This window comes from Anomaloglossus baeobatrachus, chromosome 3 (assembly GCF_048569485.1).
Source record: "Anomaloglossus baeobatrachus isolate aAnoBae1 chromosome 3, aAnoBae1.hap1, whole genome shotgun sequence".
Lineage (NCBI taxonomy): Eukaryota > Metazoa > Chordata > Amphibia > Anura > Aromobatidae > Anomaloglossus > Anomaloglossus baeobatrachus.
In genome coordinates this window covers 699,982,819-700,008,662 of record NC_134355.1, presented here as the reverse complement: position 1 = coordinate 700,008,662, position 25,844 = coordinate 699,982,819, and the positions used below count along the sequence as shown (strand labels likewise).

The 25,844-nt window shown below is 54.7% G+C and overlaps 1 protein-coding gene across 1 annotated transcript in view; it reads right to left on the bottom strand.

Annotated features, from left to right (window-relative positions):
• Nucleotides 1-25,641, bottom strand: part of LOC142297465 (uncharacterized) — a 159,888-nt gene extending 134,247 nt beyond the window's left edge. The window contains exons 1-2 of the mRNA XM_075341691.1: nucleotides 25,573-25,641; nucleotides 25-156 (exon numbers count right to left, since the gene is read on the bottom strand). Of these exons, the coding sequence (XP_075197806.1) occupies nucleotides 25-96 (72 nt within the window). The 5' untranslated portion in view covers nucleotides 97-156; nucleotides 25,573-25,641. The remainder of the gene's footprint in view (nucleotides 1-24; nucleotides 157-25,572) is intronic.
• Nucleotides 25,642-25,844: the final 203 nt, after the last annotated feature.

Genomic DNA, 25,844 nt, shown 5'->3' with positions numbered 1-25,844 from the left:
AATATAGAATATACAGGAGTTTACCTCTCCGCTCAGCAGGGAGATGATGTGTAGGGCGAGGTCGGTTACTCTTCTTGTCGTCTCCTTCTTGTCCATGCTTGTTGGTCGCTCTCTGGATGATCTCGGCTGCGGTTGTGCCGGGTCTTTATGATGGAGCTGGAGATGACAGGGGGAATCATCATTCGTACAGGTGACATTGGGGGATTCGGTTTGTCAGGTCCTTTATGATGGTCACTTCTTAGTGTGGAGGGAGGACATAAGATCAGATTTCTGCGGCTTCGCTATGATCAGGACGACTCTTATCGTCAGTAACACAGGACAAACATAAACGTCTTCTGGTCACGGGGACATATAAGAACACGCAGACGCGGCACCATCACTGCTCATTGTTCATGTAATTTGTTTTTTTGGCTCGGGGTAAAATATAAAAGGTAAGTTATTAGGAATTGTGCGTCTCTTCATTTAAAGGGGATTTCTAGTGACAAGTTACTCGACATCAAGAGGAGCGGTGATAAGTTATTGGTCAGTGGGCCTGGAATGGATGGGCAGAGGGGAATCGGCACCCTGGTTGGGGGGAAGATGCAGGGCACACACGACCGGCGTCCATCATTCACCATCTCAGCGCTGCACTCACCCTTTTCCAGCAACCTCGTAACTTAAAAATATTACTAGAAAACACATACAGCTGCACTCTAGAATATTAACAATGAATAAGGGAACTCTGGTGTTGTATTTCTACTATGGGAATATTTGAAAAAAAAGAGATTGTCATGATTCTTGCATTGCTCTGCCACTGCTGAGCCAGTGCAGGTATACGTTCCGGGTTTCGGTATTGCCTCGTTCTGGGAAACACACCACCATGTCTTGGTGCTGCTGCCTCCACAAAGCTACCAGTAATATTTCTGGCTTTCATACATGCTCTTGCTCCTGTGAAAAGTACTCCATTTCGTGTCCTGCTACCCAGTACCGTTCATCCTGACCTCTGAACTTCCTGCCCTGCCTGACCTCCGTCCCTCTTGCCTGTTCTGTACTCCGTCTGTTCTGCCCAACCTTCCCTCTGACCTTCCTGCCCTGCCTGACCTCCGTCCCTTCTGCCCTGTCTGACCTCTGACCTTCCTGCCTTGCCTGACCTCCATCCCTCTTGCCTGTTCTGTACTCCGTCTGTTCTGCCCAACCTTCCCTCTGACCTTCCTGCCCTGCCTGACCTCCGTCCCTTCTGCCCTGTCTGACCTCTGACCTTCCTGCCTTGCCTGACCTCCATCCCTCTTGCCTGTTCTGTCCTCCGTCTGTCCTGCCCAACCTTCCCTCTGTACCTCCTTGTCCTCCGGACTCCGTTCCTGCGCTGTGTCCTCCACCCTGTACCCTAAGTATTCTTGTTCTCCCGACATCCGTCCTCGGCTCTGTTTCTTGACTTCATCTTGTTTCCTCCCTGGTACAGACGTGACATCCCGGCATTGACCCTTTCAGTTTAACGATCCCTACTCTGGCGATAGCGACCTCTAGTGGCCTCTAAATGATTGCACTAAGGAATGGTTCCCTACCGGAGTCCCAGCGCCACCTAGTGGAAGCCTGACATTAATAATTAGCTTATGCATTGCTCAATGCATGTGATCCCGGTAACCAGAGGCAAGGTGTATCTCAATATTTGAGTTAGGGTCCCGGTATATAGAGATTACCTTGTCGTTGGTTACCGGGCTCACATGCATTGGCCATTACTTAAGCTAAGTATCTCTTTTTTATTAAATATTCGTACAGCAGTAATGTAATGCCAGAGTGCCCCTATTCATTGTTAGCATTCTAGAGTGCAGCTGTGTGTGTTTTGTAGTTATATTGTGTTTTCAGCTGGCGCCTGTTCACACCTGTTGGATGTGCGGGTCAGTGTTTGTGATATAGTTGTGTAAGGTAAACATATTTTTTGGTGATAGTCCTTGATCACTGTTAGATATTTACAGATGAATACTCACTTTGGTGCAAAAGCTCGTGTTATTTTTCCTCCATTAGCTGCTCGTATATCATCAGTATTGGTTTTTGTACCATCACTTGGTTTTGTATTTTTTGTACATGCTGATCTATTAGGTACAATGCTCTGATTTTTCTGACTTTTTGTATGTACTTATTTTCCATGGACGTCCTCAGTGGTATCGTGATGACCCTGATCTGTATTGGGTTTATCCTCCCTTTTATATATGTATGGTAATATGTCATTGCAATTAATAAAGAATATGAATTGTTGATAGACATAGTCCAGTCGTTGTGTTTTTGGGTTTCTAATTGGTAGCGGAGACCTTTTTCCTTTTGAGAGATCTACAAATATCTGAAAGGCGTCACAGTGCAGAGGGAACGGACCTCTTCTCATTAGCACAAGAAGCAATGGAGGACACTAAGAGGAAGGCGATTCAGATTAGACATTAGGAAAAACCTTTTGCCAGTGAGGGCAGTCAGGGAGTGGAACAGGCAGCCATTGGAGGCAGTGAGGGCAGTAAGGGAGTGGAACAGGCAGCCATGGGAGGCAGTGAGGACAGTCAGGGAGTGGAACAGGCAGCCATGGGAGGCAGTGAGGGCAGTCAGAGAGTGGAACAGGCGACCATGAGAGGCAGTGAGGGCAGTCAGAGAGTGGAACAGGCAACCATGGGAGGCAAAGAGGGCAGTCAGAGAGTGGAACAGGTGACCATGGGAGGCAGTGAGGGCAGTCAGAGAGTGGAACAGGTGACCATGGGAGGCAGTGAGGGCAGTCAGAGAGTGGAACAGGCGACCATGGGAGGCAAAGAGGGCAGTCAGAGAGTGGAACAGGCGACCATGGGAGGCAGTGAGGGCAGTCAGAGAGTGGAACAGGCAGCCATAGGAGGCAGTGAGGGCAGTCAGAGAGTGGAACAGGCGACCATGGGAGGCAGTGAGGGCAGTCAGAGAGTGGAACAGGAGACCATGGGAGGCAGTGAGGGCAGTCAGAGAGTGGAACAGGCGACCACGGGAGGCAAAGAGGGCAGTCAGAGAGTGGAAATGGCGACCACGGGAGGCAGTGAGGACAGTCAGAGAGTGGAACAGGCAACCATGGGAGGCAGTGAGGTCAGTCAGAGAGTGGAACAGGCGACCATGGGAGGCAGTGAGGGCAGTCAGAGAGTGGAACAGGCGACCATGGGAGGCAGTGAGGGCAGTCAGAGAGTGGAACAGGAGACCATGGGAGGCAGTGAGGGCAGTCAGAGAGTGGAACAGGAGACCATGGGAGGCAGTGAGGGCAGTCAGAGAGTGGAACAGGCGGCCACATTAGGCAGTGAGGGCAGTCAGAGAGTGGAACAGGAGACCATGGGAGGCAGTGAGGGCAGTCAGAGAGTGGAACAGGCGGCCATTGGATGCAGTGAGGGCAGTCAGAGAGTGGAACAGGCGACCACGGGAGGCAAAGAGGGCAGTCAGAGTGGAAATGGCGACCATGGGAGGCAGTGAGGACAGTCAGAGAGTGGAACAGGCAACCATGGGAGGCAGTGAGGACAGTCAGAGAGTGGAACAGGCGACCATGGGAGGCAGTGAGGGCAGTCAGAGAGTGGAACAGGCGACCATGGGAGGCAGTGAGGGCAGTCAGAGAGTGGAACAGGCGACCATGGGAGGCAGTGAGGGCAGTCAGAGAGTGGAACAGGCGACCATGGGAGGCAGTGAGGGCAGTCAGAGAGTGGAACAGGCGACCATGGGAGGCAGTGAGGACAGTCAGAGAGTGGAACAGGAGACCATGGGAGGCAGTGAGGGCAGTCAGAGAGTGGAACAGGCAACCATGGGAGGCAGTGAGGGCAGTCAGAGAGTGGAACAGGCGGCCATTGGATGCAGTGAGGTCAGTCAGAGAGTGGAACAGGCGACCATGGGAGGCAGTGAGGACAGTCAGAGAGTGGAACAGGCGACCATGGGAGGCAGTGAGGACAGTCAGAGAGTGGAACAGGCGGCCACTGGAGGCAGTGAGGACAGTCAGAGAGTGGAACAGGCGGCCACTGGAGGCAGTGAGGACAGTCAGAGAGTGGAAATGGCGACCATGGGAGGCAGTGAGGACAGTCAGAGAGTGGAACAGGCAACCATGGGAGGCAGTGAGGTCAGTCAGAGAGTGGAACAGGCGACCATGGGAGGCAGTGAGGGCAGTCAGAGAGTGGAACAGGCGACCATGGGAGGCAGTGAGGGCAGTCAGAGAGTGGAACAGGCGACCATGGGAGGCAGTGAGGGCAGTCAGAGAGTGGAACAGGAGACCATGGGAGGCAGTGAGGGCAGTCAGAGAGTGGAACAGGCGGCCACATTAGGTAGTGAGGGCAGTCAGAGAGTGGAACAGGCGACCATGGGAGGCAGTGAGGTCAGTCAGAGAGTGGAACAGGCGACCATGGGAGGCAGTGAGGTCAGTCAGAGAGTGGAACAGGCGACCATGGGAGGCAGTGAGGTCAGTCAGAGAGTGGAACAGGAGACCATGGGAGGCAGTGAGGGCAGTCAGAGAGTGGAACAGGCGACCATGGGAGGCAGTGAGGGCAGTCAGAGAGTGGAACAGGAGACCATGGGAGGCAGTGAGGGCAGTCAGAGAGTGGAACAGGCGGCCATGGGAGGCAGTGAGGTCAGTCAGAGAGTGGAACAGGCGACCATGGGAGGCAGTGAGGACAGTCAGAGAGTGGAACAGGCGGCCACTGGAGGCAGTGAGGACAGTCAGAGAGTGGAACAGGCGGCCACTGGAGGCAGTGAGGACAGTCAGAGAGTGGAAATGGCGACCATGGGAGGCAGTGAGGACAGTCAGAGAGTGGAACAGGCAACCATGGGAGGCAGTGAGGTCAGTCAGAGAGTGGAACAGGCGACCATGGGAGGCAGTGAGGGCAGTCAGAGAGTGGAACAGGCGACCATGGGAGGCAGTGAGGGCAGTCAGAGAGTGGAACAGGCGACCATGGGAGGCAGTGAGGGCAGTCAGAGAGTGGAACAGGAGACCATGGGAGGCAGTGAGGGCAGTCAGAGAGTGGAACAGGCGGCCACATTAGGTAGTGAGGGCAGTCAGAGAGTGGAACAGGCGACCATGGGAGGCAGTGAGGTCAGTCAGAGAGTGGAACAGGCGACCATGGGAGGCAGTGAGGTCAGTCAGAGAGTGGAACAGGCGACCATGGGAGGCAGTGAGGTCAGTCAGAGAGTGGAACAGGCGACCATGGGAGGCAGTGAGGTCAGTCAGAGAGTGGAACAGGAGACCATGGGAGGCAGTGAGGGCAGTCAGAGAGTGGAACAGGCGACCATGGGAGGCAGTGAGGGCAGTCAGAGAGTGGAACAGGAGACCATGGGAGGCAGTGAGGGCAGTCAGAGAGTGGAACAGGCGGCCATGGGAGGCAGTGAACTCTCCATCAATGGAAATCTTCAAGCAGAAACTGGATAAATATATAGCTGGATGATTTAGGAAAGGCTGCACTCGCAGGGGGTTAGATCCGATGGCCCTTGAGGTCCTTTCCAACTTTACCATTCTTTGAAATGACGCTGACACTGATGGGCTGATGGACAATAGTATGTAATAGGTTTCCAGTCACAAGCGGAGCTCCTACTGCTGAATGTGACTGTGTGTGACTCGCATTGCACTCGGCCTCATGTAAGACAATTCTGCAGCTCACATCTGCGAGTTTTTCCTCAGTTCAAATCAGACTGAGGGAAAAAATGTCAGCATGCGAGTCTCTCATCCCTCACACCCATACAAGTCTATGGGTGTGAGTGAAACATCGGGCTACACTCAGATGACATCCAAGTGCAGTGCGACATAAGCACAGGATGACAATGGAGGAGATGGAGAGATCACTCCTTCCCTCTCCTCTGCAGCTGTGATCTGATCGTAAGATCTGATCACAGGATAATGACACTCTGCCCACGCTCGCAGCAGATCACATCTCATGCTCTCGCATCGGATGCCATACGCCAGTGTGACTCCAGTCTAAGGCCAAGGGTGCACGTTGCGTTTTTTTCTGCGTTTTGGCTGCGTTTACAACTGCACTGTGTCATTGACAAAATGCATGCGTTCTGATTCCCCAGCAAAGTCTATGAGAATCATACATAATCTGTGTGCACAATGCTTTTTGAAACGCAGCGGTGTCAAAAAATTGACAAAATCACTGCGTTTAGAAAAGCAGCATGTCAATTCTTTTGTCTGTTTTGGCAGCGTTCTACACCCATTGAAATCAATGAGTTGTAGAAAAACACTGCCAAAATGCTAAGCAGTGCGTTTGCACTGCATTTTTGTTGCAATCCACATGTTTTTTTTGACATAACAAAGGCAGGTCTTTCGGTCTCTCTATCTCTCTCTCTGTCCATGTCGGTCTCTCCCTCTCACCCCCTCTCTCAAACTCACTGATCCACGATCACCGGCACCGGCGCTGCACAGCTGTCACAAAGCTCCGGCGGCTTCTCCTCTTTTGAAAATGCCGGACGCTCATTAATCCATCACGTATTCCCTGCTTCCCCCGCCCTCCGGCGCCTATGATTGGTTGCAGTCAGACACGCCCCCACGCTGAGTGACCGCTGTCTCACTGCAACCAATCACAGCCTCTGGTGGGCGTGTCTATATCGAGCAGTAAAAAAAAAAAAAAATTATTCAAAAATACACGACGTGCGGTCCCCCCCAATTTGGATACTAGCCAGGGTAAAGCCACACGGCTGAAGGTATTCTCAGGATGGGGAGCTCCACGTTATGGGGAGCCCCCAGCCTAACAATATCAGCCAGCAGCCGCCCGGAATTGGCGCATCCATTCGATGCGACAGTTCTGGAACGCTACCTGGCTCATCCCGAATTGCCCTGGTGCAGTGGAAAATGGGGTAATAAAGAGGTAATGGCAGCATCCCATAGCTGCCACTAAGTCCTAGGTTAATCATGGCAGGCGTCTCCCCGAGATACCTTCCATGATTAACCTGTAAGTTAAAGAAAATAAACACACACATCCAAAAAATTCTTTATTTGTAATGAAAGACAAAACTCTTTCACCACTTTATTAACCCCTCAAAAACACCTCCAGGTCCGACGTAATCCACGCAAGGTTCCACGACGTTTTCAGCTCTACACCGGAAGCTGACAGGAGCGACAGTAGAACACCGCCGCTCCTGTGAGCTCCATGCAGCAACTGAAGTGAGTCGCGCGATCAGCTGTGCTGTCACTGAGGTTACTCGCGGACACCACTCTCAGGTGGAGGACTCCAGCTGTAGCCGCGACTAACCTGAGTGAAAGCACAGCTAATTGCGTGGCTCACTGCAGTCACTCAGGGGATTTGCGATCACAGGTGAGTCCTTCATGTGTGACCACAAATCAAGCCGCGGCACATGCACACAGCCGCGCGATCACAATGAAGTCGGGTGAAGTTCATCTGAGTCCATTCTAATCGCGTGGCTCTGTCTCTCAGCCAGCCATGCTCTTTTTGACAGTGCGGTCCCACTCGGCTCTGCTGCAAGTCTATGGGGATGCTGCAGAGCAGAGTGGCACCGCACTGTCAAAAATGTGCGTTCTGGATGCTTTTCCCACTCTGTCTATGGCAGAGCAAGCATCCAGAACACATGAATTCTCTCCAGGAATGTGCGCACGTTGCGTTCTGCCGAATGTGTCTCAGAACACAGCTTTTCCGGCTGTGTTCCGAGAGGCACATGCAGTGACTTACACGCTGTGGAATAGAACGCAACATGCGCACATAGCCTTATTCTATATCCAGGTCCAGAAATCGGAGCCATGTTATTCAGTGCAAATGTTTAGAATTTCTAACAAGTGGGTGTTGCTCCCAGGATTCTCTGAGGGCGTGTCACATAGTTACGGTACATAGGGTGGATAAAGCCCCCGTCCATCTAGTTCACCCTCCTCCACCAGTTCTACATTTGGTCACTAAGTCATTTATAACCCACAATGCTGTACACTGAGGAAATCATCCAGCCCTGATATAAAGCTGTTATAGTATCTGCCATTACTACCTATAGTGGTAGGGCATTCCACAGTCTGACTGCTCTAACTGTAAAGAACCCTTTCCTATTTAGCTGTTGGAATCGCTTTTCTTCCCCCGCAGTGACTGCCCCTGGTCCTTAGTATTGTCTTCCCCCGCAGTGAGTGTCCCCTGGTCCTTAGTATTGTCTTCCCCCGCAGTGACTGCCCCTGGTCCTTAGTATTGTCTTCCCCCGCAGTGAGTGTCCCCTGGTCCTTAGTATTGTCTTCCCCCCGCAGTGACTGCCCCTGGTCCTTAGTATTGTCTTCCCCCGCAGTGAGCGCCCCCTGGTCCTTAGTATTGTCTTCCCCCGCAGTGACTGCCCCTGGTCCTTAGTACTGTCTTCCCCCCGCAGTGAGTGCCCCTGGGCCTTAGTATTGTCTTCCCCCCGCAGTGACTGCCCCCTGGTCCTTAGTATTGTCTTCCCCCGCAGTGACTGCCCCTGGTCCTTAGTATTGTCTTCCCCCGCAGTGAGCGCCCCCTGGTCCTTAGTATTGTCTTCCCCCGCAGTGAGCGCCCCCTGGTCCTTAGTATTGTCTTCCCCCGCAGTGAGTGTCCCCTGGTCCTTAGTATTGTCTTCTCCCGCAGTGACTGCCCCTGGTCCTTAGTATTGTCTTCCCCCCGGAGTGAGTGCCCCTGGTCCTTAGTGTTGTCTTCCCCCGCAGTGAGTGCCCCTGGTCCTTAGTATTGTCTTCTCCCGCAGTGACTGCTCCTGGTCCTTAGTATTGTCTTCCCCCGCAGTGACTGCCCCTGGTCCTTAGTATTGTCTTCCCCCGCAGTGACTGCCCCTGGTCCTTAGTATTGTCTTCTCCCGCAGTGAGTGCCCCTGGTCCTTAGTATTGTCTTCTCCCGCAGTGACTGCCCCTGGTCCTTAGTATTGTCTCCCCCCGCAGTGACTGCCCCTGGTCCTTAGTATTGTCTTCCCCCGCAGTGACTGCCCCTGGTCCTTAGTATTGTCTTCCCCCGCAGTGAGCGCCCCCTGGTCCTTAGTATTGTCTTCCCCCGCAGTGAGCGCCCCCTGGTCCTTAGTATTGTCTTCCCCCGCAGTGAGCGCCCCCTGGTCCTTAGTATTGTCTTCCCCTGCAGTGAGTGTCCCCTGGTCCTTAGCACTCCCAGGAAGACTTCACCACATTCAAAAATACAATTCACACATTTCGCTTGGCCCTTACCTCGGCTAAACAGAATTACTTCAGAAACCTCATATCCTCTCTAACACACAACCCCAAACAGCTATTTAACACTTTTACCTCCCTCCTTCGCCCACCGCTGCCCCCTCCAACCTCCCTCATCTCCGCAGAAGAATTTGCCACATATTTCAAAGAAAAGATCGACCAAACCAGACAAGTCTTTTCTGCTGAACCACCACAACCCCTTCATATAACAGACCACTGCTCCTCCCCCATAAACTTCCTCCCCACCATCACCGAAGGAGAGCTTGCACATCTTCTCTCAAAAGCACACCTCACCACATGCGCACTTGACCCCATCCCATCCCACCTCCTCCCCAACCTCACCACTATCCTTATTCCAGCCTTATCCCATCTCTTCAACCTATCTCTAACAACTGGTACCTTCCCTTCTGCCTTTAAGCATGCAACAGTCACACCTATCCTAAAGAAACCTTCCCTCGACCCAACCTCTACTACCAGCTATCGACCCATATCGCTACTCCCACTTGCCTCAAAACTCCTGGAACAGCACGTCCATGCTGAACTTTCCTCCCACCTCTCCTCTAACTCTCTCTTTGACAACCTACAGTCCGGCTTCCGTCCACATCATTCCACTGAAACTGCCCTGACTAAAATCACAAATGACTTACTTACCGCCAAAGCTAACAACCACTTCTCTGTACTCCTACTTCTAGACTTATCCTCAGCCTTTGACACTGTTGACCACTCCCTGCTACTACAGATCCTCTCTTCCCTTGGTGTCAGAGATCTCGCCCTCTCTTGGATCTCTTCATACCTCTCCAACCGCACTTTTAGTGTCTCCCATTCCCACACAACCTCTTCATCCCGTTCTCTCTCTGTTGGTGTCCCTCAAGGCTCTGTCCTGGGACCCTTACTTTTTTCTATCTATACATTTGGCCTGGGACAACTCATAAAGTCCCATGGCTTTCAGTACCACCTATATGCCGATGACACTCAGATCTACCTCTCTGGTCCAGATGTCACATCTCTGCTGTCCAGAATCCCAGAGTGCCTATCTGCTATATCTTCCTTCTTTTCCTCTCGCTTTCTAAAGCTTAACGTGGCCAAAACTGAACTGATCATCTTTCCTCCATCTCCCCTACACTCTCCACCTGACCTATCCATTACAATTATTAACATCACGCTCTCCCCAGCACCCAAAGTTCGGTGCATCGGAGTGACCTTTGACTCTGCCCTGTCCTTCATACCGCACATCCAATCCCTCACCACCTCCTGCCGTTTTCAACTCAAAAATATCTCCAGAATCCGCCCTTTCCTCAATCCCCAATCTACAAAAATGCTAGTGCATGCCCTCATAATCTCCCGCATCGACTACTGCAACATCCTCCTCTGTGGTCTCCCTGCTAACACACTCGCCCCTCTCCAGTCCATCCTTAACTCTGCTGCCCGAATGATCCACCTCTCTCCTCAATACCACCCCGCTTCTCCTCTCTGCAAGACCCTCCACTGGCTCCCAATCGTCTATCGTATCCAATTCAAACTACTAACCCTGACCTACAAAGCTATCCATAATCTGTCTCCTCCATATATCTCTGAACTAATCTCTCGCTACACTCCAAAACGTAACCTCCGGTCCTCCCAAGATCTCCTTCTCTCCTCCTCTCTCATTCGCTCCTCATGCAACCGACTCCAAGACTTCTCCCGAGCATCCCCAGTCTCCTGGAACTCACTGCCTCAACACATCAGACTATCTACTACACTTGCAAACTTCAAACGGACTCTGAAAACTCATCTGTTCAGAAATGCCTACAATCTACAATGAACTCGCTGCCGCCCGACCACCGTGCGGAGCTGCCGCCCGACCACCGTGCGGAGCTGCCGCCCGACCACCGTGCGGAGCTGCCGCCCCACCACCGTGCGGAGCTGCCGCCCCACCACCGTGCGGAGCTGCCGCCCCACCACCGTGCGGAGCTGCCGCCCCACCACCGTGCGGAGCTGCCGCCCCACCACCGTGCGGAGCTGCCGCCCCACCACCGTGCGGAGCTGCCGCCTCACCACCGTGCGGAGCTGCCGCCTCACCACCGTGCGGAGCTGCCGCCCCACCTACACCCCACCTACTGTCTCCTCCCCAAAATCCTTTAGGATGTAAGCCCGCAAGGGCAGGGCCCTCTTCCCTCTGTACCAGTCTGTCTATTGTAACTTGTATATGTATTCTGTATGTAACCCCCTCATGTACAGCACCATGGAATCAATGGTGCTCTATAAATAAACAATAATAATAATAATAATAATATTGTCTTCCCCCGCAGTGACTGCCCCTGGTCCTTAGTATTGTCTTCCCCCCGCAGTGAGTGCCCCTGGTCCTTAGTATTGTCTTCCCCTGCAGTGAGTGCCCCTGGTCCTTAGTATTGTCTTCCCCCGCAGTGAGTGCCCCCTGGTCCTTAGTATTGTCTTCCCCCCGCAGTGTATGCCCCTGGTCCTTAGTATTGTCTTCCCCCGCAGTGAGTATCCCCTGGTCCTTAGTATTGTCTTCCCCCCGCAGTGAGTGTCCCCTGGTCCTTAGTATTGTCTTCCCCCCGCAGTGAGTGTCCCCTGGTCCTTAGTATTGTCTTCCCCCCGCAGTGAGTGTCCCCTGGTCCTTAGTATTGTCTTCCCCCCGCAGTGAGTGTCCCCTGGTCCTTAGTATTGTCTTCCCCCCGCAGTGAGTGTCCCCTGGTCCTTAGTATTGTCTTCCCCCCGCAGTGAGTGTCCCCTGGTCCTTAGTATTGTCTTCCCCCCGCAGTGAGTGTCCCCTGGTCCTTAGTATTGTCTTCCCCCCGCAGTGAGTGTCCCCTGGTCCTTAGTATTGTCTTCCCCCCGCAGTGAGTGTCCCCTGGTCCTTAGTATTGTCTTCCCCCCGCAGTGACTGCCCCTGGTCCTTAGTATTGTCTTCCCCCGCAGTGACTGCCCCTGGTCCTTAGTATTGTCTTCCCCCGCAGTGACTGCCCCTGGTCCTTAGTATTGTCTTCCCCCGCAGTGAGTGCCCCTGGTCCTTAGTATTGTCTTCCCCCCGCAGTGACTGCCCCTGGTCCTTAGTATTGTCTTCCCCCGCAGTGAGCGCCCCTGGTCCTTAGTATTGTCTTCCCCCGCAGTGAGTGCCCCCTGGTCCTTAGTATTGTCTTCCCCCCGCAGTGACTGCCCCTGGTCCTTAGTATTGTCTTCCCCCGCAGTGACTGCCCCTGGTCCTTAGTACTGTCTTCCCCCGCAGTGACTGCCCCTGGTCCTTAGTATTGTCTTCCCCCGCAGTGACTGCCCCTGGTCCTTAGTATTGTCTTCCCCCCGCAGTGAGTATCCCCTGGTCCTTAGTATTGTCTTCCCCCGCAGTGACTGCCCCTGGTCCTTAGTATTGTCTTCCCCCGCAGTGAGCGCCCCCTGGTCCTTAGTATTGTCTTCCCCCGCAGTGAGCGCCCCCTGGTCCTTAGTATTGTCTTCCCCCGCAGTGAGCGCCCCCTGGTCCTTAGTATTGTCTTCCCCCGCAGTGAGCGCCCCCTGGTCCTTAGTATTGTCTTCCCCCGCAGACTGCCCCTGGTCCTTAGTACTGTCTTCCCCCCGCAGTGAGTGCCCCTGGGCCTTAGTATTGTCTTCCCCCCGCAGTGACTGCCCCCTGGTCCTTAGTATTGTCTTCCCCCGCAGTGACTGCCCCTGGTCCTTAGTATTGTCTTCCCCCGCAGTGAGCGCCCCCTGGTCCTTAGTATTGTCTTCCCCCGCAGTGAGCGCCCCCTGGTCCTTAGTATTGTCTTCCCCCGCAGTGAGTGTCCCCTGGTCCTTAGTATTGTCTTCTCCCGCAGTGACTGCCCCTGGTCCTTAGTATTGTCTTCCCCTGCAGTGAGTGCCCCTGGTCCTTAGTATTGTCTTCCCCCGCAGTGACTGCCCCCTGGTCCTTAGTATTGTCTTCCCCCCGCAGTGAGTGCCCCTGGTCCTTAGTATTGTCTTCCCCCCGCAGTGACTGCCCCTGGTCCTTAGTATTGTCTTCCCCCCGGAGTGAGTGCCCCTGGTCCTTAGTATTGTCTTCCCCCGCAGTGAGTGCCCCTGGTCCTTAGTATTGTCTTCTCCCGCAGTGACTGCCCCTGGTCCTTAGTATTGTCTTCCCCCGCAGTGACTGCCCCTGGTCCTTAGTATTGTCTTCCCCTGCAGTGACTGCCCCTGGTCCTTAGTATTGTCTTCTCCCGCAGTGAGTGCCCCTGGTCCTTAGTATTGTCTTCTCCCGCAGTGACTGCCCCTGGTCCTTAGTATTGTCTCCCCCCGCAGTGACTGCCCCTGGTCCTTAGTATTGTCTTCCCCCGCAGTGACTGCCCCTGGTCCTTAGTATTGTCTTCCCCCGCAGTGAGCGCCCCCTGGTCCTTAGTATTGTCTTCCCCCGCAGTGAGCGCCCCCTGGTCCTTAGTATTGTCTTCCCCCGCAGTGAGCGCCCCCTGGTCCTTAGTATTGTCTTCCCCTGCAGTGAGTGTCCCCTGGTCCTTAGTATTGTCTTCCCCCGCAGTGACTGCCCCTGGTCCTTAGTATTGTCTTCCCCCGCAGTGAGTGCCCCTGGTCCTTAGTATTGTCTTCCCCTGCAGTGAGTGCCCCTGGTCCTTAGTATTGTCTTCCCCCGCAGTGAGTGCCCCCTGGTCCTTAGTATTGTCTTCCCCCCGCAGTGTATGCCCCTGGTCCTTAGCATTGTCTTCCCCCGCAGTGAGTATCCCCTGGTCCTTAGTATTGTCTTCCCCCCGCAGTGAGTGTCCCCTGGTCCTTAGTATTGTCTTCCCCCCGCAGTGAGTGTCCCCTGGTCCTTAGTATTGTCTTCCCCCCGCAGTGAGTGTCCCCTGGTCCTTAGTATTGTCTTCCCCCCGCAGTGACTGCCCCTGGTCCTTAGTATTGTCTTCCCCCGCAGTGACTGCCCCTGGTCCTTAGTATTGTCTTCCCCCGCAGTGACTGCCCCTGGTCCTTAGTATTGTCTTCCCCCGCAGTGACTGCCCCTGGTCCTTAGTATTGTCTTCCCCCCGCAGTGACTGCCCCTGGTCCTTAGTATTGTCTTCCCCCGCAGTGAGCGCCCCTGGTCCTTAGTATTGTCTTCCCCCGCAGTGAGTGCCCCCTGGTCCTTAGTATTGTCTTCCCCCCGCAGTGACTGCCCCTGGTCCTTAGTATTGTCTTCCCCCGCAGTGACTGCCCCTGGTCCTTAGTACTGTCTTCCCCCGCAGTGACTGCCCCTGGTCCTTAGTATTGTCTTCCCCCGCAGTGACTGCCCCTGGTCCTTAGTATTGTCTTCCCCCCGCAGTGAGTATCCCCTGGTCCTTAGTATTGTCTTCCCCCGCAGTGACTGCCCCTGATCCTTAGTATTGTCTTCCCCCGCAGTGAGCGCCCCCTGGTCCTTAGTATTGTCTTCCCCCGCAGTGAGCGCCCCCTGGTCCTTAGTATTGTCTTCCCCCGCAGGGAGCGCCCCCTGGTCCTTAGTATTGTCTTCCCCTGCAGTGAGTGTCCCCTGGTCCTTAGTATTGTCTTCCCCCGCAGTGACTGCCCCTGGTCCTTAGTATTGTCTTCCCCCCGCAGTGAGTGCCCCTGGTCCTTAGTATTGTCTTCCCCTGCAGTGTATGCCCCTGGTCCTTAGTATTGTCTTCCCCCCGCAGTGAGTGCCCCTGGTCCTTAGTATTGTCTTCCCCCCGCAGTGAGTGCCCCTGGTCCTTAGTATTGTCTTCCCCCGCAGTGACTGCCCCCTGGTCCTTAGTATTGTCTTCCCCCGCAGTGAGTGTCCCCTGGTCCTTAGTATTGTCTTCCCCCGCAGTGAGTGCCCCTGGTCCTTAGTATTGTCTTCCCCTGCAGTGAGTGCCCCTGGTCCTTAGTATTGTCTTCCCCCGCAGTGAGTGCCCCCTGGTCCTTAGTATTGTCTTCCCCCCGCAGTGTATGCCCCTGGTCCTTAGTATTGTCTTCCCCCGCAGTGAGTATCCCCTGGTCCTTAGTATTGTCTTCCCCCGCAGTGACTGCCCCTGGTCCTTAGTATTGTCTTCCCCCGCAGTGACTGCCCCTGGTCCTTAGTATTGTCTTCCCCCGCAGTGACTGCCCCTGGTCCTTAGTATTGTCTTCCCCCGCAGTGACTGCCCCTGGTCCTTAGTATTGTCTTCTCCCGCAGTGACTGCCCCTGGTCCTTAGTATTGTCTTCTCCCGCAGTGACTGCCCCTGGTCCTTAGTATTGTCTTCCCCCCGCAGTGACTGCCCCTGGTCCTTAGTATTGTCTTCCCCCGCAGTGAGTGCCCCTGGTCCTTAGTATTGTCTTCCCCCCGCAGTGTATGCCCCTGGTCCTTAGTATTGTCTTCCCCCGCAGTGAGTATCCCCTGGTCCTTAGTATTGTCTTCCCCCGCAGTGAGTGCCCCTGGTCCTTAGTATTGTCTTCCCCCGCAGTGACTGCCCCTGGTCCTTAGTATTGTCTTCCCCCGCAGTGAGCGCCCCCTGGTCCTTAGTATTGTCTTCCCCCGCAGTGAGCGCCCCCTGGTCCTTAGTATTGTCTTCCCCCGCAGTGAGTGTCCCCTGGTCCTTAGTATTGTCTTCCCCCCGCAGTGTATGCCCCTGGTCCTTAGTATTGTCTTCCCCCGCAGTGACTGCCCCTGGTCCTTAGTATTGTCTTCCCCCCGCAGTGAGTGTCCCCTGGTCCTTAGTATTGTCTTCCCCCGCAGTGAGTGTCCCCTGGTCCTTAGTATTGTCTTCCCCCGCAGTGACTGCCCCTGGTCCTTAGTATTGTCTTCCCCTGCAGTGAGTGTCCCCTGGTCCTTAGTATTGTCTTCCCCCCGCAGTGAGTGTCCCCTGGTCCTTAGTATTGTCTTCCCCCGCAGTGACTGCCCCTGGTCCTTAGTATTGTCTTCCCCCGCAGTGACTGCCCCTGGTCCTTAGTATTGTCTTCCCCCGCAGTGACTGCCCCTGGTCCTTAGTATTGTCTTCCCCCGCAGTGACTGCCCCCTGGTCCTTAGTATTGTCTTCCCCCGCAGTGACTGCCCCTGGTCCTTAGTACTGTCTTTGGAAGAAATAAGTCATGTGCCAGTCCTTTATATTGACCACACATGTATTTATACATATAAATGAGATCTCCTCTGAGACGTCTTTTCTCTAAGCTAAACATATCTAACTTTTCCAACCTGTCATCATACGGGCGGCCTCCATTCCTCATCATACGGGCGGCCTCCATTCCTCCTCATACGGGCGGCCTCCATTCCTCATCATACGGGCGGCCTCCATTCCTCATCATACGGGCGGCCTCCATTCCCTGTAGTAGTCTAGCTACCCTCCTTTGAACTGACTCTAACTTCTGAATGTCCTTTTTAAAATGTGGAGCCCAAAACTGGATCCCGTATTCCAGATGTGGCCTTACAAGTGATTTATAGAGGAGTAACAATACATTAGGATCCCGTCTTTCTTTTTGTCCTCCCTTTTGCAGCTGCTGCCCCCACAGACCTGTATGCTCTGCCCCCTCCAGAAGTGTTTGTCCTGCCTCCTCCAGAAGTGTATGCGCTGCCCCCTCCAAAAGTGTATGCGCTGCCCCCTCCAAAAGTGTATGCGCTGCCCCTCCAAAAGTGTATGCGCTGCCCCCTCCAAAAGTGTATGCGCTGCCCCCTCCAAAAGTGTATGCACTGCCCCCTCCAAAAGTGTATGCACTGCCCCCTCCAAAAGTGTATGCACTGCCCCCTCCAAAAGTGTATGCGCTGCCCCCTCCTAAAGTGTATGCGCTGCCCCCTCCTAAAGTGTATGCGCTGCCCCCTCCAGAAGTGTATGCGCTGCCCCCTCCAGAAGTGTATGCGCTGCCCCCTCCAGAAGTGTATGCGCTGCCCCCTCCAGAAGTGTATGCGCTGCCCCCTCCAGAAGTGTATGCGCTGCCCCCTCCAGAAGTGTATGCGCTGCCCCCTCCAGAAGTGTATGCGCTGCCCCCTCCAGAAGTGTATGCGCTGCCCCCTCCAGAAGTGTATGCGCTGCCCCCTCCAGAAGTGTATGCGCTGCCCCCTCCAGAAGTGTATGCGCTGCCCCCTCCAGAAGTGTATGCGCTGCCCCCTCCAGAAGTGTATGCGCTGCCCCCTCCAGAAGTGTATGCGCTGCCCCCTCCAGAAGTGTATGCGCTGCCCCCTCCAGAAGTGTATGCGCTGCCCCCTCCAGAAGTGTATGCGCTGCCCCCTCCAGAAGTGTATGCGCTGCCCCCTCCAGAAGTGTATGCGCTGCCCCCTCCAGAAGTGTATGCGCTGCCCCCTCCAGAAGTGTATGCGCTGCCCCCTCCAGAAGTGTATGCGCTGCCCCCTCCAGAAGTGTATGCGCTGCCCCCTCCAGAAGTGTATGCGCTGCCCCCTCCAGAAGTGTATGCGCTGCCCCCTCCAGAAGTGTATGCGCTGCCCCCTCCAGAAGTGTATGCGCTGCCCCCTCCAGAAGTGTATGCGCTGCCCCCTCCAGAAGTGTATGCGCTGCCCCCTCCAGAAGTGTATGCGCTGCCCCCTCCAGAAGTGTATGCGCTGCCCCCTCCAGAAGTGTATGCGCTGCCCCCTCCAGAAGTGTATGCGCTGCCCCCTCCAGAAGTGTATGCGCTGCCCCCTCCAGAAGTGTATGCGCTGCCCCCTCCAGAAGTGTATGCGCTGCCCCCTCCAGAAGTGTATGCGCTGCCCCCTCCAGAAGTGTATGCGCTGCCCCCTCCAGAAGTGTATGCGCTGCCCCCTCCAGAAGTGTATGCGCTGCCCCCTCCAGAAGTGTATGCGCTGCCCCCTCCAGAAGTGTATGCGCTGCCCCCTCCAGAAGTGTATGCGCTGCCCCTTGCAGAAGTGTATGCGCTGGCCCCTCCAGAAGTGTATGCGCTGGCCCCTTCAGAGCTATATGCGCTGCCCCCTCCAGAGCTATATGCGCTGCCCCCTCCAGAGCTATATGCGCTGCCCCCTCCAGAGCTATATGCTCTGCCCCCTCCAGAGCTATATGTGTGACACCCCAGAGTTTTGTGACACCCAGCCCCATAAGGTGTATGCTGCCCAGAGCTGTACGCCACCCCAATAACATCTATGTCTCCCAGAAATTTTGTGTCCCCCCAGTAACATGTATGCCGCCAGGCCCCCTGTGATGTATATACTGTAACCCCAGCCCCTCCTGTGATATATATACTGTAGCCCCCAGCCCCTCCTGTGATATATATATACTGTAGCCCCCAGCCCCTCCTGTGATATCTATACAGCAGTGTCAGTGTGTACTGTGCTTGGCCATGTCTGCTAAGGTGACGCCCATTACGCAGCGCGCCCTGCACATCCACGTGCCTTGGAGCAGCTGGACAGAGACAAGCGGGGGAGGGGAGTGATTGCTGCCGGCTTCTCCATATTAATAATATCTGTAACTAGCTGTAGTACCCGGGCGTTGCCCAGGAAAGTAACTGTCTCTCTCCCAGTCTCTGTCTGTGTGTCGCTGTCTGTCTCTCTGTCTGTCTCTATCTCTCTGTCTGTCGCTTTCTGTTTCCCCACCAACATCACATTACCTCACACATAAGCTTCTTATACTAACAATGGTTTTCGTTCCTATAGCAACCAATCACAGCTGCTATTAATAACCTGTAGCATAAAGAAGAGAAGTTTTGGCAGCACTCTACGGTGTCAAGAAATCTATTTTATTTTTCTTTTTTGCAAACAGGTGATACAAACATGAGGGAGCAGGGGGAGCGGAGCACAAGGACATGTGCTCCGCTCCCCCTGCTCCCTCATGTTTGTATCACCTGTTTGCAAAAAAGAAAAATAAAATAGATTTCTTGACACCGTAGAGTGCTGCCAAAACTTCTCTTTTTTATGATATTAGTACTTGCTCTGGCTTCTTGGCATATAGCACCGCGGTAGCGCAGGACTTCCACTTGCCGTCAGCTGTTTTTTTCAGCCAAGTCCAATGTGAGGATACAGCAGCTGATCTGCACTTCAAGCACCCACAAGACGGGCTCTACATGGGATGGAGCCAAAGGACTTTCTTGCAGCATTTTCCACAGAGTGGTAAGCAGTGCAGTGCACAACTTCTGTTTTTTTTCATTAATAACCTGTAGCTCTCAGCTCCATGGACATTAATGGAGGCAGGATTTTTGGAGAGTAACTGTAAAGCACGGGGTTAAATTTTCCTGTCAAAACATAGTCTATGACGTTCCCTGGGTCACATGAGGAGTCTGTGCAAAATTTTGTGATTGTAAATGAGACGGTGCAGATTCCTTTAGCGGACATACACACACACACACACACTTTATATATTAGATGTGTCTGTATGCATGTATGTGTATCTATGTATGTCAGTGTAAATGAATGTGTATACATTTATCTATGTTTAGATGTATTTTTGTGAATTTGTCTTCAAATATGTATGTGTACGTATGCCCGTATGTGCGTGTCTATGTGTGCATGGGGCCCACGAAAACCTGGAGCCGGCCTGATCGGATCAATGGGTCAACTGGGAGCCTGGATTGGAGCACAGGCCAGCCGGGAGGACGGACTGGACCGAAGTGTGGACCAAACCAAACAATGGACCAGACTGGAGCACAGACTACACCAGATAAAAGATCAAATAGTGCACAGACCGGACCGGAGCATAGACCGGTCAGAGCTTGCACCAAAGTGGAGCATGGGCTAGAGCACGGACCAGACCATTGAACGGCTGAGACCGGAGCACGGACCATAGAACGGATGAGACCGGAGCACAGACCAGACCATAGAACGGATGAGACCGGAGCACGGACCGGACCATAGAACGGATGAGACCGGAGCACGGACCGGACCATAGAACGGATGAGACCGGAGCACGGACCGGACCATAGAACGGATGAGACCGGAGCACGGACCGGACCATAGAACGGATGAGACCGGAGCACGGACCGGACCATAGAACGGACGAGACCGGAGCACGGACCGGACCATAGAACGGACGAGACCGGAGCACGGACCGGACCATAGAACGGACGAGACCGGAGCACGGACCGGACCATAGAACGGACGAGACCGGAGCACGGACGAGACCGGAGCACGGACCGGACCATAGAACAGATGAGACTGGAGCACGGACCGGACCATAGAACAGACGAGACCGGAGCACGGACCGGACCATAGAACGGACGAGACCGGAGCACGGACCGGACCATAGAACGGATGAGACCGGAGCACGGACCGGACCATAGAACGGACGAGACCGGAGCACGGACCGGACCATAGAACGGACGAGACCGGAGCACGGACCGGACCATAGAACGGATGAGACCGGAGCACGGACCGGACCATAGAACGGATGAGACCGGAGCACGGACCGGACCATAGAACGGATGAGACCGGAGCATAGAACGGATGAGACCGGAGCATAGAACGTATGAGACCGGAGCACGGATCAGACCATAGACCGGATGAGACCGGAGCACGGACCAGACCATATGGAGACGGTGACTGAAAAGCACAAGGTACGTGCTGTGCAGTCCTAATTTTGCATATGTGAGGCCACATGGCACACTTTAAATAAAAATATTTTAGTGTTAGGACTGCCCCAGGAGATTTGCCGTGACGTTGGCGGGGTGGCTCGAAAAATTGCAATTTTTTGCCAAAAATCTCATTTTTTCAATAATACAGCTTGGAATGTTGGTACTGTGCACACTTTGCAATACATAATATTTTTGAGTGGAGGTTGTTTTTATGCTGTTTTTTCTTGTTATATAGGGTCCCCATAGAACGGATGAGACCGGAGCACGGACCGGACCATAGAACGGATGAGACCGGAGCACGGACCGGACCATAGAACGGATGAGACCGGAGCACGGACCGTACCATAGAACGGATGAGACCGGAGCGGACCATAAAACGGATGAGACCGGAGCACGGAGCGGACCATAGAACGGATGATATGGGGAGATAAGGTATGCACACCAGTGACTATGGAAGGGGAATACATGGAATAGCAGAAACTGCTGTGTGAATACTGACTTGAAAAATCCAATAGCTATTTGTAAGAATGAAATGTGAAAAATGGAACCTGCATTACTGCCATGAACATATGAATAAAGAGAAATTTAGCTACTGAATTGATCAATGCAATAGAGCCCAACACTACGCCAAAGTATTTCTCTACGTTGGGGTCCCTAGCTTGTGTGTGTCCTCTGCACTGGTGTGCATACCTTATCTCCCCATAGTGATGTTTTTTTAGGTTTTTGCACCCAGTTCAGACTTAGAATGGTGTTGCAAACGTTATTCCTCATAGAACGGATGAGACAAGAGCACGGACCGGACTATAGAACGGATGAGACCAGAGCACGGACCGGACTATAGAACGGATGAGACCGGAGCACGGACTGAACCATAGAACGGATGAGACCGGAGCACGGACCGGACCATAGAACAGATGAGACCATAGAACAGATGAGACCGGAGCACGGACCGAACCATAGAACGGATGAGACCGGAGCACGGATCAGACCATAGAACGGATGAGACCGGAGCACGGACCGGACCAAAGAACGGATGAGACCGGAGCACAGACCGGACCATAGAACGGATGAGACCGGAGCACGGATCGGACCATAGAACGGATGAGACCATAGAACGGATGAGACCGGAGCACGGATCAGACCATAGAACGGATGAGACCGGAGCACGGATCAGACCATAGAACGGATGAGACCGGAGCACGGACCGGACCATAGAACGTATGAGACCGGAGCACAGACCGGACCATAGAACGGATGAGACCATAGAACGGATGAGACCGGAGCACGGATCAGACCATAGAACGGATGAGACCGGAGCACGGACCGGACCATAGAACGGATGAGACCGGAGCACGGACCAGACCATAGAACGAATGAGACCGGAGCACGGATCAGACCATAGAACGGATGAGACCGGAGCACGGATCAGACCATAGAACGGATGAGACCGGAGCACGGACCATAGAACGGATGAGACCGGAGCACGGACCAGACCATAGAACGGACGAGACCGGAGCACGGACCGGACCATAGAACGTATGAGACCGGAGCACAGACCGGACCATAGAACGGATGAGACCGGAGCATAGAACGTATGAGACCGGCGCACGGACCGGACCATAGAACGGATGAGACCGGAGCACAGACCGGACCATAGAACGGATAAGACCGGAGCACGGACCGGACCATAGAACGTATGAGACCGGAGCACGGACCGGAGCATAGAACGGATGAGACCGGAGCATAGAACGGATGAGACCGGAGCATAGAACGGATGAGACCGGAGCATAGAACGGATGAGACCGGAGCATAGAACGGATGAGACCGGAGCACGGACCGGACCATAGAACGGATGAGACCGGAGCACGGACCGGACCATAGAACGGACGAGACCGGAGCACGGACCGGACCATAGAACGGACGAGACCGGAGCACGGACCGGACCATAGAACGGATGAGACCGGAGCACAGACCGGACCCTACAACGGATGAGACCGGAGCACGGACCGGACCATAGAACGGATGAGACCGGAGCACGGACCGGACCATAGAACGGATGAGACCGGAGCACGGACCGGACCATAGAACGGATGAGACCGGAGCACTGACCAGACCATAGAACGGCTGAGACCGGAGCACGGACCGGACCATAGAACGGATGAGACCGGAGCACAGACCAGACCATAGAACGTATGAGACCGGAGCACGGACCGGAGCATAGAACGGATGAGACCGGAGCATAGAACGGATGAGACCGGAGCATAGAACGGATGAGACCGGAGCATAGAACGGATGAGACCGGAGCATAGAACGGATGAGACCGGAGCATAGAACGGATGAGACCGGAGCATAGAACGGATGAGACCGGAGCATAGAACGGATGAGACCGGAGCATAGAACGGATGAGACCGGAGCAGGGACCGGACCATAGAACGGATGAGACCGGAGCACGGACTGGACCATATAACGGATGAGACCGGAGCACGGACTGGACCATATAACGGATGAGACCGGAGCACGGACCGGACCATAGAACGGATGAGACCGGAGCACGGACCGGACCATAGAACGGATGAGACCGGAGCACGGACCGGACCATAGAACGGATGAGACCGGAGCACAGACCAGACCATAGAACGGATGAGACCGGAGCACGGACCGGACCATAGAACGGATGAGACCGGAGCACGGACCGGACCATAGAACGGATGAGACCGGAGCACGGACCGGACCATAGAACGGATGAGACCGGAGCACGGACCGGACCATAGAACGGATGAGACCGGAGCACGGACCGGACCATAGAACGGATGAGACCGGAGCACGGACCGGACCATAGAACGTATGAGACCGGAGCACAGACCGGACCATAGAACGGATGAGACCGGAGCATAGAACGTATGAGACCGGCGCACGGACCGGACCATAGAACGGATGAGACCGGAGCACAGACCGGACCATAGAACGGATAAGACCGGAGCACGGACCGGACCATAGAACGTATGAGACCGGAGCACGGACCGGAGCATAGAACGGATGAGACCGGAGCATAGAACGGATGAGACCGGAGCATAGAACGGATGAGACCGGAGCATAGAACGGATGAGACCGGAGCATAGAACGGATGAGACCGGAGCATAGAACGGATGAGACCGGAGCAGGGACCGGACCATAGAACGGATGAGACCGGAGCACGGACTGGACCATATAACGGATGAGACCGGAGCACGGACCGGACCATAGAACGGATGAGACCGGAGCACAGACCAGACCATAGAACGGATGAGACCGGAGCACGGACCGGACCATAGAACGGATGAGACCGGAGCACGGACCGGACCATAGAACGTATGAGACCGGCGCACGGACCGGACCATAGAACGGATGAGACCGGAGCACAGACCGGACCATAGAACGGATAAGACCGGAGCACGGACCGGAGCATAGAACGGATGAGACCGGAGCACGGACCGGAGCATAGAACGGATGAGACCGGAGCATAGAACGGATGAGACCGGAGCATAGAACGGATGAGACCGGAGCATAGAACGGATGAGACCGGAGCATAGAACGGATGAGACCGGAGCATAGAACGGATGAGACCGGAGCAGGGACCGGACCATAGAACGGATGAGACCGGAGCACGGACTGGACCATATAACGGATGAGACCGGAGCACGGACCGGACCATAGAACGGATGAGACCGGAGCACGGACCGGACCATAGAACGGATGAGACCGGAGCACGGACCGGACCATAGAACGGATGAGACCGGAGCACGGACCGGACCATAGAACGGATGAGACCGGAGCACGGACCGGACCATAGAACGGACGAGACCGGAGCACGGACCGGACCATAGAACGGATGAGACCGGAGCACGGACCGGACCATAGAACGGATGAGACCGGAGCACGGACCGGACCATAGAACGGACGAGACCGGAGCACGGACCGGACCATAGAACGGATGAGACCGGAGCACGGACCGGACCATAGAACGGATGAGACCGGAGCACGGACCGGACCATAGAACGGACGAGACCGGAGCACGGACCGGACCATAGAACGGATGAGACCGGAGCACAGACCGGACCCTACAACGGATGAGACCGGAGCACGGACCGGACCATAGAACGGATGAGACCGGAGCACGGACCGGACCATACAACGGATGAGGCCGGAGCACGGACCAGACCATAGAACGGATGAGACCGGAGCACGGACCAGACCATAGAACGGATGAGACCGGAGCACGGACCGGACCATACAACGGATGAGACCGGAGCACGGACCGGACCATAGAACGGATGAGACCGGAGCACGGACCGGACCATAGAACGGATGAGACCGGAGCACGGACCGGACCATAGAACGGATGAGACCGGAGCACGGACCGGACCATAGAACGGATGAGACCGGAGCACGGACCGGACCATAGAACGGATGAGACCGGAGCACGGACCGGACCATAGAACGGATGAGACCGGAGCACGGACCGGACCATAGAACGGATGAGACCGGAGCACGGACCGGACCATAGAACGGATGAGACCGGAGCACGGACCGGACCATAGAACGGATGAGACCGGAGCACGGACCGGACCCTACAACGGATGAGACCGGAGCACGGACCGGACCCTACAACGGATGAGACCGGAGCACGGACCAGACCATAGAACGGATGAGACCGGAGCACGGACCGGACCATAGAACGGATGAGACCGGAGCATAGAACGGATGAGACCGGAGCATAGAACGGATGAGACCGGAGCATAGAACGGATGAGACCGGAGCATAGAACGGATGAGACCGGAGCATAGAACGGATGAGACCGGAGCACGGACCGGACCATAGAACGGATGAGACCGGAGCACGGACCATAGAACGGATGAGACCGGAGCACGGAGCGGACCATAGAACGGATGAGACCGGAGCACGGACCGGACCATAGAACGGATGAGACCGGAGCACGGAGCGGTGTGAAATACAGAACATTAGAGCCGCTTCCCACAAACGTCTTGTGCTGCCATCACCTCACCTCACACCAGAGCCGGGGCCTCTGTACAGCGGCTGACACCAGAGACAACAGCCTGCACCTACTGCACCGCTACACAGGAAGGACCTGTGGTGACGTCACACCATGTGACCATAATGGGCGGAGCTCAGCACTAGCGAAGTGGAGCTGAAGGACCTGTGGTGACGTCAGAATCATGTGACCACAATGGGCGGAGCTCAGTGTAGGAGACGCGCTGCTGTAGGACCTGTGGTGACGTCAGAATCATGTGACCACAATGGGCGGAGCTCAGTATA